Genomic DNA, 18722 nt, shown 5'->3' with positions numbered 1-18722 from the left:
AGTACACACACATCAAATTGAACAAAATAACAAGCTCAAATTGAATGTAGTGATGACTATCACATACACCAAAAGTACATATACATGTAAACTAGGGCTTACATAATTTCCCTTTCATCCTGGACACTGCTAGAAGCATTATTCCTAAACTGTTAAAGATCTGAATTGACCAATACACACATTTAACTATATTACACAGGGCTAGACATGTTTGACCTCTAAAATACAAGTATATATTTCAAAGAACTTGAGGTACATTCAGTTTTTTTTTTGGTAAAAGAAAAAAAAAATCTGAGGAGGAAGATAATGCAAAGACAATTACGGTTTTATTTATTTGTACATACATGTTGGCAAATTTGTGCATAGAGGATGTAAATACATAATGTTAAAATGTTTTATACTTGTTTTTTATTGTTACAGTGAAAGTGTAGTTTATATATATATATTTTTTTTTACGGCAGAAAAAGAAAAGTTGAAAACATTTCGCATGATGTAATAAACGAAAAAGAAAAAAATTATTTTAAAAATAACAACTCATTTGTGAATTGATGAACTGAATTGAGAAAGAAATAGCACAATTTTTTTTGTTTTGAGGTGTGGATTCATCCGAAGAACAACATTTTTGTTTACAAGTATTTACAAATATCATTACTCATCTAAGTATTTCCATTTCAAAAACGCTCATCGGTCTACTTCATCTCTAAATTACTACTCAATCCATCTTGCGTATAAAACAACTGAGACAACTCTCAAGCACTAATGCCATAAAATTCCCTCTCCACTGTGCCCTTCTATAGAGACACTGCAAAAGGAAAACAGAGAGATCCTAACAGAAGGGAAAAAGAGAGCAGACAGTGTTTAACCTTAATTGGAACTCTCAAAGTTGTTACTATGACGAGAACAACCCTGAACCCTGAACCCTGAAGTGTAATGTTGATATCCATAATAGCACAAAACAAAATCCTAGATGACTGAAAAAAAAATCAAATATCCACATCATGATATCGCTGCCTGTTACGGGTCAAATTGCTGTCAGTATCAGTAACATAACAATAACGTTGCATGTCATGCTTTATTGTATATTTATGTACACTTCACATCTCATAGATGCAATGGCATTGAGCGCAAACAGATAGGACCTTTATTTTCGTTCAAACCGACTCGTCATTAAAGTGACTTTGCCCACTTAAAGATGGGAGTAATCCTAATGCGCTACATAATTCAAATTTGGCTGACTCTGGATAAATCTAAATTCTTCACATACGGTGTCAGGTTGGTGTGACTCAAAGGAGGTAATTACATTAAAACAAAAAATGCCTGATGGATATTAATGTAAAGGTGCTTGTTAAATTATGTGGAAGACAGCAGCATCAGATAAAAATAGCAGACAGGCCACAGTACAACTGTCTACTCCATCACTGATGGCAGGGTAATTTACAGAGTGATACAAAATATGATCTATCGGTTTATGTGTTCACAAAAACAAAAACAACAGAATGTCTGAATACAAAGCACACATAGTCACAATTTCAGAAATTAGATCTTGCAGCTAACATTCTACCATTGTGATGTTCTTAATTAATATTTTCTTCATGAAATTTTAGAGTATTGAATTGGTCATTATGACTCATCTTAATCTTTCGAAAGACACCATACTTTCCATCTCCTTTAAATAACTAGCTGATGTCAAAGTTCAGACAGTGAGAGCTTTAATCATAAAACTCGACGTCACAGTGGTTCGATTAAACTGAAAAGTGGATTCAAAATAAAAACACGACAAAAAAAACAACTCAATGGCAAAAAACAGTCAACAATCCAATCCCATATCTTTGATCCAAGAATTTAAAACAATCAGTAAAATTAACCTTAAAATCATTTTCCCATTGAAAAGAAAATGCACCCTCACGTTTAAACTGAGCCTCATTTGTCAGTACAGTGAAAATCAGTTTAGATTTATAAAGCGTGTATGGTTCTATCTGCACAGGTAACCTCCCAAACTGTACCATCAGCACCAGCACTAACAACTACAGAAATAAAATAACAAACTGACATGAGTATTTCTACAAAAACCCCACTAGACCTTTGGTAAAACCCTCCAACCCTGAATAAGGTGCAGCAAGTTATGACATCATTTATGTAAGCTGTAGAAATGTTGATTATAGGGCTGGCAGGCATAATGATCATACCAGAACCGCCGTAGTGTAATATATCTGCACTATGGTAGGGACTGTACTTCCTATGAATGTAAAATTACTTTGACATTTCTATGAACTAGAGAAAACATAAAAAAACACTGAAGTTTGTAAAATGACCAGAAAGCAAGCCTACAGATTAAAGAGGACATGTGACAACAGAACCTTTTATGTGAGCTATAACATGCTCTCTGTACTACAAAGAATGGAGAAACTGAAGGCAACGATAGCAGGGTTGGGACTCCCAGTCCGGGTCCACAATCCAGCAAGACTAAATAATTACCTATAAAGTGATATCCCTTCACCATTTTGTTGGATTTTAAAAGTGTGACCATGTGCAGAAAAACACTATACTGTGATGTACAGTCTTTACTATCTAAAATTCAAATTCATACCATATGAATTTTGATCTATACTGTCCTGGCCATCTTTCTGATGTCAGAATAGTGCAGACTGCCAGTTTCGTTTAATAAAATATATACAGTACTGCTTCATAGTGTCTAGTCAGTGCAATTATTCAAAAAAGAGCAGCCACATTTCCTCTGCTCATAGTGCAACAATAGTGCCCTTAACAGTCTGGTCCAGATCCTGCACTTCCTGTGAGATCATAATGAAATAAACCAATAGGCTGCATAGGATTTGTCCAGAAATGGGAATCTACCTTTTCATTCCAGAGATGGGAATCTACCTTTTCATAATTAAACAAAAAGAAAGAGAGGACAATAATGTCATTAAAGACACTAAGGCACCTTCCCCAGGAATCAAAAGAATGAAATCAATGGAAGCTTTGACTCCCAATGCTGCCGTTACCCCCTGGAAAAAGTCCTTCCCTTAAATTACCATGTTCTACATTTTCTCTAAAGGAGTCTTTCCTAGAAATTTTCTGGAATTCCCTGATTAAAAACACTTAAAACAGCATATCAAACCCCGCTCAAACCACATAACACAGCACAAGTCCAAGCTGCGCGAAGTCATTAAAGTATAAAAATCAAAATAGAAGCAATTTTTACATTTCAGCAAAACTAAGAGCGCATATCAAGAAGACACCTTTGCTCCTCAATGCTTCCTCAGTGGCTGGTCAACTCCGTGATTAAATACTGAAAAGGCATGATGTAAGTACTGTAAGGTGTTTGCAAGCCAACACAGACATGCTTGTTTCAGAATAGAACTATGTGAACTGAGCGTCTTCTGTAGGGAGACCATATGTAGGTAGCTTTCTCTCCCAATAGTCCACCTTCTGCAAAGTTAAGACGTCAGCAAAGGCTGGCGTTCAGCAGGAGTGCTCTGTGAGGAGTAAGTAAAGTAAAACAAAATATCAGAATGAATGCATCATTGTGTCAAATCCAGCACCCTCTTTTGAAAAGACTGGGCTTGATAATGATACTTGGTATTGAAAGGCAGGTAAAATTCAAGTGGACAGGGAAATCCCAGTGACTCATAACTGTAGTGACTTAAACGGAGTAATGACATTACTTTACAAGTTTGTTTAGTTTTACCTCTGGGACTCTCTGTCGGCACATAAGGACCAAAAAGACCACACCCATGAGGATGCCTAATCCAATCACAATGAAGGGTATGTTGATCACCACATTGCCCATATCAACCACTGCTCGCAGTTTCTTGGCGGAATCCTCATCAATGACAACGCTCTGAAGAAAAGATTACATAGGATTAGTGTACGGCCTGTGGAACCATCCCAATCTGTTCACTAATGAAAACATGTTTTATTTCATGTTAGGAACAGTTTGTTTGGACATCTCCTCTAATTTCCACCTCTTTATGATATATCCAGGTCTCCCACCCCAACACCACCACAGATAATTTGCATCATCCTCCACTTGTCTGTGTACCGCAATGGGTCAGAAGCCAGGCAATAAGGTCAGATTGTCCTGCCCTGGCAACAGCCTATCAGCAGGCTGCACATATCCTGTCGTTTGATTAGCCCCATATGCATAACAGCTCAACTAAAAGAACTTAAAAACAAAACAGGGCCACAAAATAACTGCAAGCACTTGGGATGGTAACTAGGGATGTCCCAATCAAGTTTTTTTGCTCCTGATTACGATCTGAGTCATTTAACATCGAGTATCTGCCAATACCGAGTCCCAATCCGATACTTGTATTTTCCTAAATAATGCAGTTGCAAAGTGCACATTTCAAGTGCGTTAAAAGTATTAAATTCAATTCAATATATATGCTTGACAACTGATTAGCAGAAAAAAAAAGAAAAAAAATGCCTGCATCCTGCCTGTGGTGTATTGAAATTTAATTCCTTGATTACACCTAAGCTATTCACAGTAAACAACTGAACAATTAAATGAAACTGAACAATTAAACTGGATATCATTTTGAATAATCACTTGCATTGTGGAACATACCTCTGTCTGCCTTTGTGCTTGCACTCAGTGATGAGAAACATTTTTATATATGTAAATGCGGTTCTTTCCTGTTAATACTCATAGTCTGAAATTTCTCAGTCGTCTTGGGAATACAAATGAGCTTACCTTTTGTGGTTTTAAATGTGACCTAAACATTTCCCAAGGCTATCTAGCATTGTTCTTGACCACATGTTAGACTTCTTAAGCTCATGTTCAGTTTATTTCACCTTTGTTTCACTTTGGCAGAGGTCCCATCTCAAAAGTGAACAATACCCAAACAACCTTTAACACAAATACCAGTGAAAAAGCATATAAAGGAAAAGAACATTGTGTTTAGACCACCAGGAAGAACGGTGAAATATTTTACCTCATTTAGGAACATGATGGGGTACACCAGAGTCTTTATGTCACCGGTCTGGCTGAAAGAAAAAATGAGGGAGGAGAAATTTGGAATGATGAACTCTCACATGGATATCACAATGTTGTGAGAATTGACATATTGACCTGTGCATGTGACTCACACTTCTCATTACTGTTTAGAGAGCCAAAGCTCTGGTGATGTGTTCTGGTGATGAAATCTATATCACACAGATCACTGACTCACAACATGTAAAAAGCTTAAGCAAATTACTAGTCCAGTTAAACAGCAGTAAACTGATAAAGGCCAGATGACGTAGCAGCACACATTTAGGTAAATGCCTCAAACACAAAAAAAAAAAAAAAAAAAAAAAAATCATACTGACAGTGAAATTCTCTGGTATCAGGAGCTTGGTACGAAATTACTTCCCAACACCCACAACCAAGTCCATATCTATACTTATCAGCAGATCACAGTAGGGGTGCAACGGTGCGCAAAAGTCACAGTTCAGTATGTACCTCAGTTTTGAGGTCACGGTTCGGTATGTTTTCGGTACTAATAAAGACATGCAAAACATGAAATTTCTTTTCATTTATTATGAATTTAACTTGTTAACATAGAAACTTGTACAAACTTGTAAACAGTGGCAAACTGGCCCTTATTTCCTGAACACATAAGGAATGCACATAAAGGCACATAACTGTCTTTCTTCAAAAAACATACCAGTAGCTATGTCTACATCTAGTCACTCTGGCTTTGCGGTCGCCATACTTACCAAGGCTGCATCACTGAGCATGTGCTAATTCAGTTGCTAAGACACAGCTCGATTATGGAATCAGAGAGCAAATTGAGTGAGAATTTTAGTTACGCACACAGAATCGAAGAAGAGAGCGCACACTGTATCTTGACAAGTATCACTTTAGTCACTGACCGACCATTAGAGCATAAAAAAGTTATGCACGTAATGTGTGTGGTTAAAGCTAGACTATACTCGGATCCCAGTGCGCCCGAACCGAACGTCCTGTATCGAATGGTACGGTACAAACACGTGTACCGTTACACCCCATCACAGACCTCCTAAAGTTCGATACATCCCAGCAGCATACAGCTGAAATAACCAGGGTTTAAAATGTAGCTTTAGAGTCTCATTCGTAACTATGAATTGCATACCACAGCAAACAGATAAGAATGCTACTTGTCATCTCTCTATTTTCACAGCTAAGAATCAGGTGATATCTAAAAATTCACCCATGCTGTTTTGACCTGCATCTGAGTTCTTATGCCAGACCGAAAAAGTGGGATATCCAGTTACTGCTCTCGTGTTCAACTTTCCAGTCATCAAAAAGTTGTGTTCAAAAGAGGACGTGGTGAGGTTATTAATAACAGTTGAACTTTAAATAGATATTTGGTTTGAAGGGCCTAGAAATCATTAATGAGGTTAAAATCAGTTAATAACATCACTGGGTTAGATTCAGTTTAGGCTTAAGGCCTATTTCAGGTCATGGTTAGAGAGGGGTTACTTAATGTTGTGCTATAAATAACTTAGGTACCACCCACTCCTTAAATTTCATTCTTACACTAGCAGGCCCAACATGGTTAAATCAACTAAACTTGTGCCTGAATTTCACAATCATATATTGACAATGTTCTTGGCAAGGCAACCATGGTTCATTTTCAGTCCAGACAGTCTGTTTCAGGGAGTTGAAATGTATTTCAATGATTAAACATAAGCTATTTTTAGTGAACAACTTAATTAAAAACTCATTCAATCCATTCGTTTAATGAATGCGTGGACCTAAAGTTGGAGTCCTGTTTTTTGGGGAATTTAACTGAATTTGAATGAATTCCTTGAACCGAAAAAAAATTCCTGCTCTAATCATGGAATGTTATTTCTGCATAGAATGTAACAGTTAAGATTTCACACTGATCAATAGATGATGCAAATGCACAACTTTGCAAAACACTTCTGTGTCTAGACCACAGTTTCCAAAGTCTGAGTCTTGGCAGCAATGAAACCACAATGTCCCTCGACCCGTCAGCCAAACAACAGAAGGCCCTGCTCATAAATCATATGTGTTACCAGAACGGGACCTGTTATATAAAAAAAGCATCCGAGAAAATGACAAGCTAAGTCCATGACCTTAAAAGACACATTCAGGTAACTAAACACATTCTGATGGTCTCATTTCCCCCAGCAAAAAGCAGCATTTCACGAAAAGCGCATGAGGACAACCACTAATTACTTCTAAGTGAGAATCTCTGCGCAGATCTTTGACATGTATTAGACACTTGTATTATAACACGAAACAGATACACTTTGATATACATCAGACAATCTGTCGAGATGACTGAATCGGAGTGTGATGCAAAACCGATATAAATGCACCCTTTAAATGCAGTGCACTTTTTTAACCCCTGCAAAACAGAGGCTATGTGTTGATTCAGCAGCTAGCACAAGAATGTTCACCTGCTCTCTGGACACCATCTCCTTCAGTGGGATTGGTGGAGATAACAGAATGACTGATAAACTACAACACTAGTGATCCGCTGGAAACCATTTAGCCCACAATCAAAAGGATGTTTACTGAGTGTGTGAAACGACTGGTACGTACAAAGGTATGCTGAAATGGCTGTGGCAATAAGTTTTGTTTTTTTTTTTTTTTTACACAAAGTAATATGAGCGAGGTTTCAAGATAGCTAATGAAAATGTTGTGAAGTCAATTATGATCATATCAAATGAAAACATTGTTGAGATCATAGGAAGGGAACTCCAAAAGTGGGAAAAATTCATTATGTAAGAATTTAATGTCTGATCAGAATGGATTCTTGCCAAATATGATCAAAGCAGTTTAATGACGTAGCTATAAATGAACACACGCAAACTTCGATCATCCAAAGTTCGAGAATACTGCAGTTTGTTGTTGTGATGTAGTCAGGGCATCCTGACTGAGCATTCTGATAGCATTCTGGACTGTCTGGAAACAGTTCCATTAAACTATTAGGCTGAGTCACATACCCAACGCTTTGGCCTAACTGCCAAAATACATAGGACCTCAACACTCTGAGGGTTTAAGTTTGTGCTTATGATAACAGATATATACATAAATACAAAGAACAAGGTATGTGATTGAAAAACAAAGCCTGCTGTATCATAGCCGTTAAAACAGCACTGTGTGTAAGCATAGCCTTACTCCAAATCCGAAAGTCAACAGGTGTGGTGTGGTAGTAGGACACTGCGTGAACACCAGCAAATGATGCTCCTTCATACTTTTATTACACACCAAACAACTGTTAGGACTGCAAACAAACGAATTACTGTTAATGCAAGTGCCCTGTGTCTGCTGGCAGTGTATGGCCCCCTGGGAAGCAGGGGCAAAGCCATAAGCAGACTGCGCAAAGGGCAAGGGGACTCTCCATGCTGGCCTCACACTTGCCAAGTATATGAAAACTATGACATCACAACAGCTGCTTGCCACAGTGATCATGAATTGCCGTGACAACCCTCAACTGCTTCAAATACCACGCACGGCAGGGAAGCTGTCCATTTCAAGAAAAGCAACTGAGTATTTAGGGTCCAAGATGTCACCAAAGGTCAGGCCCATACATGAAGAACATTCTATGGTCAAAGTTCATTTGGTTTAGCATGACTTGAGCACATTAAGTTCACATGGTGAAGCTTCGGTTTTTGCTTTTCAGTCCTTTACCTCATCATTTACTAGTTACTAGAACATTCTCAAAGGCTTTATCATTATTAAATGGTAAAAAACAATGTTCAAGTTAAAAAACACAAACATCTCTGAGAACGGGACTTTTTCAGCAGGTAACAGACTAATCGATTTCATGTAAAGACCTTGACAAACTTGGAGGGAAATCAAGTCATATGACTGGTATCTACTTACTTATTAACTTGTGTGTTGAGCAATACAGATATCTGAACACCATTCCTGCCTTATAGCTAAAAAAAGAGGCAAGATCCAGTTTTCAGAACCAGATTTCACTGCCATGCACGGAACAAAAGTTAGAATATTTAGTGTGAATATGCAAGTACTTTATGTTGCTGTACTGTATTAGAAAGCTATCGTTCTCCACTGTTTTTAATAGCTACTCTGTATTGCTAATCAAAAGATTTTCCTGGAATATTTAGTGAAGCTTGGGCAGAGGTGTATTGGTATGGGTTTCATAGGAACCTAGAAATTCCTGAAATGTGTGATTAGTCACATCAGTATGACAGAAGACAATCTGCAGCAAAGATTGACAGAAACAAAAAAATTTGGTTGAGAGTTGTAACCACAGCATTCAAGATACCATTGTTATGGCCAGATGTGATATTTTCAAAGTGGCATTAATCCCTGAACCGTTGGTAGACTTGAACCCTGCAGAAGCTGGGGAAGGTAAACATCGTAAACTCTAACCAAACTGCTACTGATTCACTAAAATGACATGGAAATGCTTGGCAAATTGCCTAAATACATAAAATGTCAACACAACTATGTCCATTTTTATGAAGGCGTTTGAAACAGTCCTTTTCATGTGCACTAGGAGCAGGAGTCTTGGTTTTCAGTGGAATGGGAAGTGCCATGGCAGTTTATATGAGGATGTGAACATTTATTTGGACTCAACAACTATGGGTTAATGCCCTGACTGGAACTTGGGCTTACCTGAAGGCAGTTATCTTCTCTAAGTAAACATTCACCTGGAGCCTCTTGGCAGCTCGAATCACAATTCCAGTGAGCTGAGAAGACAGATCACAACATAGTCAGCATTCAGTGCTGTTATCATCAACGTTGATTGTGCCTTTGTAGAATCATTGAAGTACAATTCACTGATTATCACCTGAATATTTTTAAATAGTATGTTATATACCCGTACGCAAACAGGTAACATTCATATGTATACATATATACCACATTAAAACATTTCCAAAGAACCTTGTGTAGCTGTAGCACAGTTTCATTCATCAAAATTCCACACATTATGGATCAGCAGACACACCATTCACTTATAATGGGCCGACCTGGCAACTGCCTGTTTGCAGCGGAGTACGTGATGGCACGTACAGTAAGCCATGTCACGGTGCAAGAGCAAAGATTAGTGACTATAAAAGTAAGCGGACTTTGATTAACATCATAGCTTTACGTGCTTTTCACTGCTTTAAAGTGCACACTGCTGATGTTTGCATGTCACTTTTGGTTAACACGTTGGAGAGTATGACGTTTCTTCTGGGGGAGAGAGAGGGAAAAGCAGGGTAAGCCTGAATTCACAGTTTCACAGCCTGAATTCAGAGGCATCAATTTATTTTCTTATTTCAACGCTTCCTCGTTGAGTCTATCAAGGATGCTTTTCCAACTCATGCGTTAGTGTTCGTTCAATGCCTGCCGATAGTCCAAAGACCGCTTTTGATCTAACAGTGGCACTTCTGTCTCAAAACCCAAGAGTTAACATGGGAGTTGTACAACTAAATCAAACCACAACTTCAAAGTGCTGAAAAAGTCATTCTGGTTGGTGAGAACCTCGCAGTAACCGAAAAGTCACGTGTACAGCGTGTAACAATGAAAAAAAAAAAATGTGTGATATCCTCTCTCATCTTGCTTTACCACAGGAAAACAACCGACATTACACCACCTTTCAGCTAAGAACCACACTTATCTTTAGAGTTCCTTCACCCAGAACGTGCATGTCGCTACCAGTATAAACAGCTCAATAAAGACTCCACTTTATCTCTACCACACCAGGACTCTGAGCAGCAACCTCTGCTTCAGAGACAACTGAAACCGTCAGTACATAAAATTCAAATGCATCACGGGTGAACCCCTCTTAGCCTGCTCATAGCGGGTTTAGAACTGCATGTTCTGCTCTTCACATTGTGTAGTTTAGAATTTGACCTGAAAGAAAATATCAGCAGACTAAGTACTGGGGCAAAACCAGTTAATCAAAAATAGTTAATGCAGCTCCGGCACTGATGGTTGCTTAAGTTGTCTGACAGTGAGGTGAATTGAAAAGAACACTTTGTGTCGCACTGCTACTTATAAACACAGTTAACACAATTACCACAATATAGATCCAACAGAGCGAAGAAATCTGTAGATATTCTTAGGGCTTGTTGCCTTCTCAAACATGTCAAGTTATCAGAAAGCTCAAACTCCAACCACTAATGTATGATTCTGAAAGCTCTTTAAGGGCTAGGGTTGTCTCCTTCTGAATAAAGCATTTCCTGTGAATCAGTGACTCATTCAGCTTTCCAGTAAAACAAGCAGTAACTCTCTTGACACCCCTAACTATAAACATTGATATAGTAAAAAAATGGTACAATGACATTGACTTTAATGACCATGCAAACAAAATGCTGCATAGAGCTAATATTTCTTCAATCATACAATAACAGTTCACTGAAAATCAACCTATGTCAGGTAAACATATTTGTAAGGCAGTTGCAATAAATTATAAAACTGTTGTTATCAAGCACTAAGCCTAGTTATTTATGGTACTGAGAAGTCCTCTGTTGTTTTGTGTTGTTAAAAGAAATCAAAATTTGCCAAAAAATGCATCATACACAGCAGTAGCAGCACATTGTTATTCATAATAACGTAGAAACAAGGGCTGTAGAGGAAGTTCTAAGCTTAAAATAGACAATGATAGCTTATTTTTGCAGAAAATTCACTATGGTCTTCCTTTACAACATATTAAACCACGCTGTACATTCTTTTCATCTTTATGGCCTCCTATAGAAGCTGCTCATAAAACTCTCATCACACGACATGGGCACCTGTAACACATTTCAGTGATGGCCAAGATCCAAAGCCCACATGTTTTCTCCAAGTTATGGGGAGGATTATTTGACAAAAACCCTGCTTAAGTCATGTGGTTGCTTCCTGGGAAATCACAGCTGTACCATTGCCCCATCTAGTGCACACTATGGATAAATTCACCTCCATTCACTGACCAACAAAAATTTCTTCACTCAACAATGATCAGAGCAAGCGTACACATCTACTCTGGTCCCAGGATCGGGAAGGATAAGTCAAAATCAGTGAGGCAAAACAAGGACACTTACCGGGTTTATATCTATGGTGGTCTCATGGTCTTCTTTCTTAGGATTCATTCCAAAAATATCCTTGGCAAACTTCTCATCAGCCTGATAAAAGTGTGGTGATGACATGATAATTGGAGCACCTGAGAGGAGTGGGAAAAAAAAGAATATGGATCATCACTGAAGAACTAAATGAATGGTTGTTGTTTTGTTTTTTTTATGTGAATGACAGACTGTCTAATACAAAGAGTGTCACTGGTATTATCTGTAAGGTGGTCACTATTCATAGCATCCATAAAGTGAGTCACCCATCCCCTTCTCTTTACACGTGAAAAGTGAGTGATCAGCTGAAGATAAAGTTATGGCCCTGTAAGCTTTGGGTCTTTGAACTCAGGTAAGGTTTAAAAGTAAGGTTTTGAAGTGATAATTAAGGTGTTAATTAAACTGAGCTATTCCACTGATATCTTGTGCTGTCCCTTTGTCAAACATGTACCTTGCTTGCAGGCACTGATGTTTAATAAGCCTGAACCAAGGCAGTTTCCTGCGGGCACACAGAAGCCAGCGTTAGCTGGATTCACTGTCAGGTTGGCAAAAACCTCGCTGGGAGGAACAAAGCGGTACCCTGGGATTCCTTTCACATTCACTTCCTGCTCATAGAGCGCATAAAGAGACCTGAAAGAAAAAGAGAAAGAAAGAGAAAGAGAGAGTGTATTATAGTCTTTGTAAGTATGTGTGTGAATGACATTAATTAGTGCTAAGCCTGAGCTCTTCCGAGGGACATAATAAAGCTTTATCTCCATGTAAAACATCAGTATCAGTGAGTTTTGCATAGGAACACCATAACATGTAAAGTGTGAAAAGTCTCTACAGATCCTCCTTTCTGTACTAATTTGCAACGCTGAGTGACACATCCTCCAAACAAATGAACCAGTGCCCCACCCCAGAGCACAACTTCTCCCAGTACAGGTCATGAGTGAATACTTACCAGTGCTGGGGATAACATGTTACAAGCCATGTGCATTACGCAGATTACTTTTTGTAGTAACAAATAACGTAACACGTTACTTCTTGAATTTAAGCCATATTAACCAAGTTACTTTTTCAAATTTCTTTACCAACTTGCTTAACTTTTCTAATTTGTGTATGTTTATTTTTGACGCAAATAAAATACATAATATATCCCCTTCTTCCTAAAGCTGTCGTGTTTGCCGTTGGAACACTCTACCTGCTTGTTCATGAATGGCACTGGCAACTAGAGATGTGTCGCGCCCAAACTCTTGTTTTTAATGAATGGAAGTATTCCTATTATTTTTAATTCATAGCGGAAAACGGAATTAGTGTGTGATGCAATCTCTTATGTTGCAACGAAAGAAGTTACTTTTAGAAGTAATGTTTCCCAACGCATTGCATTGTGTCACCACACAACAGATGGTTATATTGTCTGTGTGACTGAATAGTTACAAAACTGACAATGTATAAAGTAACTCCAAGAAAGGGCACCCTTACTGTTTCCCCAACCAAGGCCTAACTGTAAATGTTTTTTTTTTTTTCTGGAATACTCAGCAACAGACTGTAATAGTAAAAGGCTAAGCGAACAGACTGCTACTATGATACTAATTAACCTTGCATTCTCAAGCTGTAAAAGAATGAGTTTGGTGTTTTTTTGCTGAGCTGGCAGTAACATATACTTTAAATCCTGGACCAGAACCTCAGCTGAGATCTTACACAATGCAGATATTGTACAGAATTCCCTTAAGCTGGTCTACACTGCTCTAAATTGTGCAAAATCTAAATCTAGTTTTAATAAAACAAAGAGGTCTTATTTCATAAGATCTGGGGATGGACTGGTCTATTTGTTAGTTTAAAAAGTTGAATTTTCTCGATATGCACAATCATTCATACATTCAGCACTATGTCACCGGCAGCAACACAAGCACTTTATTGTTGTTGGGAAAGTAATGCTGATCTGTGCTGTCTCTAATCACAGAGGAGCTTTGGCCTATGGACACCTACTTTTTCCAGGATAAAGCAAGTCCAATACTTTGAAATCCTCTACCTTTGTTTGAGGGACAGGTCATAGGCTAATAAATTGACGCTCAGGAAAAAAAAAAGAGGAGAGGGTGAAAATATTGAACGACAAATAGGGATTTTAATCTGTACAGAGGTCTTACGCAGCTTCACTGATAGGAAGCTTGCCTTCATTTGGGATGGGGTAAGCATTGAGGTACACATATGGATTGGGCAACCATGACTGTATCTAACTTACCTAATAGAGACACAAAGAGCCCAGGACTCAATCCAATAATGGATTAGCAAGGTCAGGCCTGTTCATCACTCCAAACAGGCAATAACTATTCAAAATTCACTGCTCTAGCACGAGGGAGCTTACCTGCAGAGATCTGATGAAAACATGTATAGTGTCTCTTTCTTGGTGATTACTGGATGGAAGGCGGCTCCATTCGTCCCATTGATCATGTTACATTCATCAGTGCTCCACCATTTTAATGAACTAAGATAAAGATACAAATACAAACACGATGAGAAGATAAAGACAAAGGAACCTCTCTCAGCTCTTGATTTGAGAGACATTACCAAAGAAGCAGCTGAAGGTATTGATTATGTCAACTAAGATAAACCCTGATAAGTAAACAAATCCGTCCAGAGGTTTTTTTTTTTCGTGGTCGTAATAATCATGAAGTGATCAAGAGGCTTTACCTTTCATCATTCCACAAGTCCACCCGAGCAAAGTCTTGATAATTGTCTTCTCCAGTGAAAAATACATACTCTCCATCACCAGTCCCATTCATCTGAAACACACATCAAACAACAGTACTTCACTCTGGGTTTCTTACTCAAGAGTCATTTGCACAAACATCTGAAGGTTTGTCAATATAGAATAGGGAGATAAAAATTCTGCCACATCTTTAGAGACAGTGTTGTACTGACCTACATGGGAAAATGAACTATGTCTACTGTGGGTCTTTAAGATTCCTTGTGTGGTATGAGTGCGTGATACCACAGCTGACTCCGTGCTTTTTCTCTCTGACACAGATTGCTCACAGATTAAATTGCCAGTGCACAGATTAAACTGGTAACAAACTTCGGAAAATTGGACAATGAGAAAGGCTGTATGATGTCCATAGAGTTCTGGCTTCAATCCATGTATAGAAATAAAGGAAAACTCTCACTGTCATTGGTATTATTGATCACTGTTTCACAGAATACATCTATTTCATGTCCTTCTGCACTAAGAACTGATACCGAGAGCATGACTAAGGCTAATGTTTTATTACTAAAAATAATATCTAGTTTTCCTTTGGTGTGTTTGTCAAAAATGTAGTTCAAATACATGTCTCCCCAAGGCAGGGCATGAAACTGTACCTTGTAGAAGAGGCCAAAGTTGTCATCCAAACTATGATCAAAGGTCTGGAGAGCATGGAGCAGTGGGTCCTGGTAACCCCACAGAAGGTCTCGGACAGTGTAGGTCACAAATAAACCGATGCCAACCCCTTTCATGTAGTCTGAGATGAATCTGCTGATAAAGCTGTGGTCTGCAAATTTCTCCATCACTGTCTGAAATCATGCATGCACAAATGCAAGCACACGTGCGCGCACACGCGAGCACACACGCCCACATGTGCACACACACAGAAGGAGAAAGAGAGAGAGGGAAATCATTCATTGAATCAAACAGACATATGCAAAGGCCCAAAGAAAAAACAAATATTATGAATCTGCGTCCCCATTCTATCTTTTGTCTGATAATAACACCCAACTTGAAGTAAAAAAAAAACAACGAAACAAAAGACAACAGGGTTGCTCATGGAGAAGAAACAGAATCTCACCATTGCTGGAATGTTTGCAGTTCTAATGAGATCATCCTCTGACCCGTTGGTCATGTTGGGTTCAAACACATAAGTCTTTGGGTTGACTGCAACCACTTTGGTGCCATTCTCCAGGAAGCGCACATTTTCCATAGGACGATACTCTCTGGTAAAAAAGAATCCACTTCAATGAATAGTCATCCTAAAACCAATTCCTCTTTGAACAACAAAGATAAGACTAACAGGTTTTTAAAGAGTTTATAGACATTTCGGCTGCACATACGGTGTACTTCATCCTGCAGATACAAACACAAGGCTGTGGATACAAATGTAAAAACGTTTCCTCTACATATGCACAGATCACCGATCAGTTTGTGACTTGAACACGTCTATAAAAATAAACTGTATGATCTTGGCAATCCTAAAAAAAAAAAAAAAAAAAAAAACCCGGCAACTATTAACAAGGAAATCAAAAGGGCACAGTGGAAGATTTCCTGCAGTTAAAGGAGCAAATCAAATTAGGAGATACATCCTTGACCTATAAATTGCAAAGAAACTGTGAGTTTGTTTCAGTGATTTTTTTTTTTTTTTTTACGTAAAATAGACCCATTTATAAGGCTACATTACAAAACTGTTTGTCCACTCACTTGCATTTTGAATCCAGTGTAGGCTACAAACAGGTTTAAATCTCTACTGCTAGCTGCTTCCACAGGTTTCTCTCTGAATATGAGTCATTATAAATCCCCATGTTAATCCTTCCTTTTATTAAAACACAGTGGCTGGACTGAACTTTCACTCAGTTCCCTGAGGTCACATTTAAAAGGATCAAAAAAGGGGAAATGAAAATGCTGACAATATTAAAGTTATAAATGTGACAAACTGTACAAAAATGCAGGTACGGTCATCGCTAACTTAAAATATTTGCCAAATGACTCATAATTTCTAACTTAATAAAGGAGATGACCACTGACTTGTAGTCATGTGATGACGTTTTCTCAGCCCCTAAACAGACCCATGATCTTTATTACACAATTAAATCTCTTTGTGACCTAAATTTCACTCTTAACAATCGTCAGCATTCTCATTGGCTCAACAAATACTCACCTATAGGTGTATGGCCCCAGCTGCAGTACTGCAGGTCTTTCCCCGGCCAACACCTCATCAGGATTGGTCAGATTGAAGAAATAAAACTGAATGTAGACTGGAGGTGGGGGGTCCTGCCAGATCTCAAAAGCATCTGTGCCATTCTTTAACACAATTTCCTGTGGGGGAAAGTGCAGTGAGTCAGACTGATTGTGCCAGGAGACATAGCTACATAGTCACAAACTTAAGATTCAAATTACTAGCATCATGGAGAAGATCGTTTTTGCTCCACATGTTTATATCTTGAAGGTGTAATATTACTATCTTATCAAACTAATGGTCCGTTGTGGACATATCAATATCCTGGGGTTTTCCTGAGTAATTGTTTGATTAAAATTGCAAACCTGATTTTGTAAAGACCAGATATAGCACTGGTCAGCTTATTTGTTAAAATTGCTGATTATCAAAAGACAGCTGCTTCATCTGCCTACTTAGCTTGAGTGTGTTAAATGAACTATCTCTTAACCGTGGCTGGGATCAATTCAGTTGGATATGTGGTTCTTTAATCTAAACTGCTCACAATTTTCTGGGAACATTTCAGATTTCAGTTTCCTGCAATGACCGAGACGAAAATGAAAGGTATCATCATGGTATTAACACGATCTCAGTGATGTGTCAGTTATTTGTCTAGATAATCTGCTAAATGAAAGTTAACGTTAGAGAAACTTATAAAATTCATCCGTTTAAACAGCTGCCGATCTGCGTGCGAGGGGCGGCGGCATCTGGGCTAAACCTTGTCAAATCGTCTTTGTCATCTCCAAACAACAGGGAGCATTATTGCGACGTCTGGCTCATCAGTTTTCACAGCAGAGTTTGCTACACTCCATTTGAAATCATAGGCTGGCGGTTAGCATAAACGTTTATGACATTTAGGTGACAAGCAATTTGTCACGGCTAGCTCGTTAAGCTAGTTATTATAGACTTGCCCGCACTTACCTGCTTTATCCTGTTGTACAAAATGTTGGGAAAGACTTGAGACAACACCAAGGCAATGCCAGCAATTAAAATGAGAATGGAAAGCACCCCAGTGCTGTAAATACAGCATGATTTCGTGACCATGTCGAGACAGCTGACTACTGTTTAGGAGCGCTTCTGGTCCTACAAGAAGTGGTTTGAGATGTTTTCTTCAATCTTTAAACTAGGTCTGTTGTCTATTTGGTATTCGGTGTGTCATGTGCTCCACCATAGATGGTACAAAGTGAGACCCGGATTGACAACACTTACTTAAACAAAAAAACGTCACGACGTTAAGTGGAGGAAATGTGACCACATAAGGCAATAGTGAGAGGAAGTCGCCTCTGTTATGAATTGCAGGCAAAAGAGAAAATAAGAAAAAATGATCGAAACAGTGAAAATGCTTGGACAAGAATCCACTAGATTGTTCGACTGACAGGGATGGTCGTTATTTTTGTCTCATTCTAAGGCACACCGATATATTTTATGAATCATTTAGTCGTGTTTCACAGGGGATTAAATGTGGTTTTACGTTAACATGCATGGAACCTGTAGTTCTTTTTCTATCGTGTGCTTTCATAAAAACTAAAGGGATTACTCTGTGAATTGCACTGTACTTGGAAATGGTTTTCTTCTAACTAAATATAATGTCGCATACGTAAAGTAGGCTATCTAGTACAAAATATCTTGCCACGGATTCATGGTGGATCAGAAACGTGAAACAGCACTTGCGTGACAAACAATGGCAGAACTTCATTTGCGGTGACTGACAGTAGAGCTCGGCTATACATTAGATATCTGTAGCAAACTTAACTGCACAGTGCACATAAACTGACAAGCAAAAAA

The 18722-nt window shown here is 38.4% G+C and overlaps 1 protein-coding gene across 2 annotated transcripts; it reads right to left on the bottom strand.

Moving 5' to 3' along the window:
* Nucleotides 1–597: 597 nt before the first annotated feature.
* On the bottom strand, nt 598–18091 carry scarb2c (scavenger receptor class B, member 2c). Of its 2 annotated transcripts, none has more exons than XM_030767221.1 (12): nt 17859–18091; nt 16884–17041; nt 15801–15945; nt 15337–15528; nt 14671–14762; nt 14345–14464; nt 12449–12627; nt 11980–12098; nt 9587–9660; nt 4938–4989; nt 3689–3841; nt 598–3476 (listed from the first exon to the last, which is right to left on the bottom strand). In XM_030767221.1, exons 1-12 carry the CDS (start codon nt 17979–17981, stop codon nt 3438–3440), a joined length of 1446 nt encoding a protein of 481 aa, XP_030623081.1. In that variant the 5' UTR covers nt 17982–18091; the 3' UTR covers nt 598–3437. The 2 variants fall into 2 exon arrangements, with proteins under 2 accessions (XP_030623081.1, XP_030623082.1); XM_030767222.1 differs by having other exon boundaries at nt 3698–3841.
* Between the last annotated feature and the right edge of the window lie 631 nt (nt 18092–18722).

This window comes from Chanos chanos, chromosome 3 (assembly GCF_902362185.1).
Source record: "Chanos chanos chromosome 3, fChaCha1.1, whole genome shotgun sequence".
NCBI lineage: Eukaryota > Metazoa > Chordata > Actinopteri > Gonorynchiformes > Chanidae > Chanos > Chanos chanos.
This window is presented reverse-complemented; position numbering and strand designations above follow the sequence as displayed.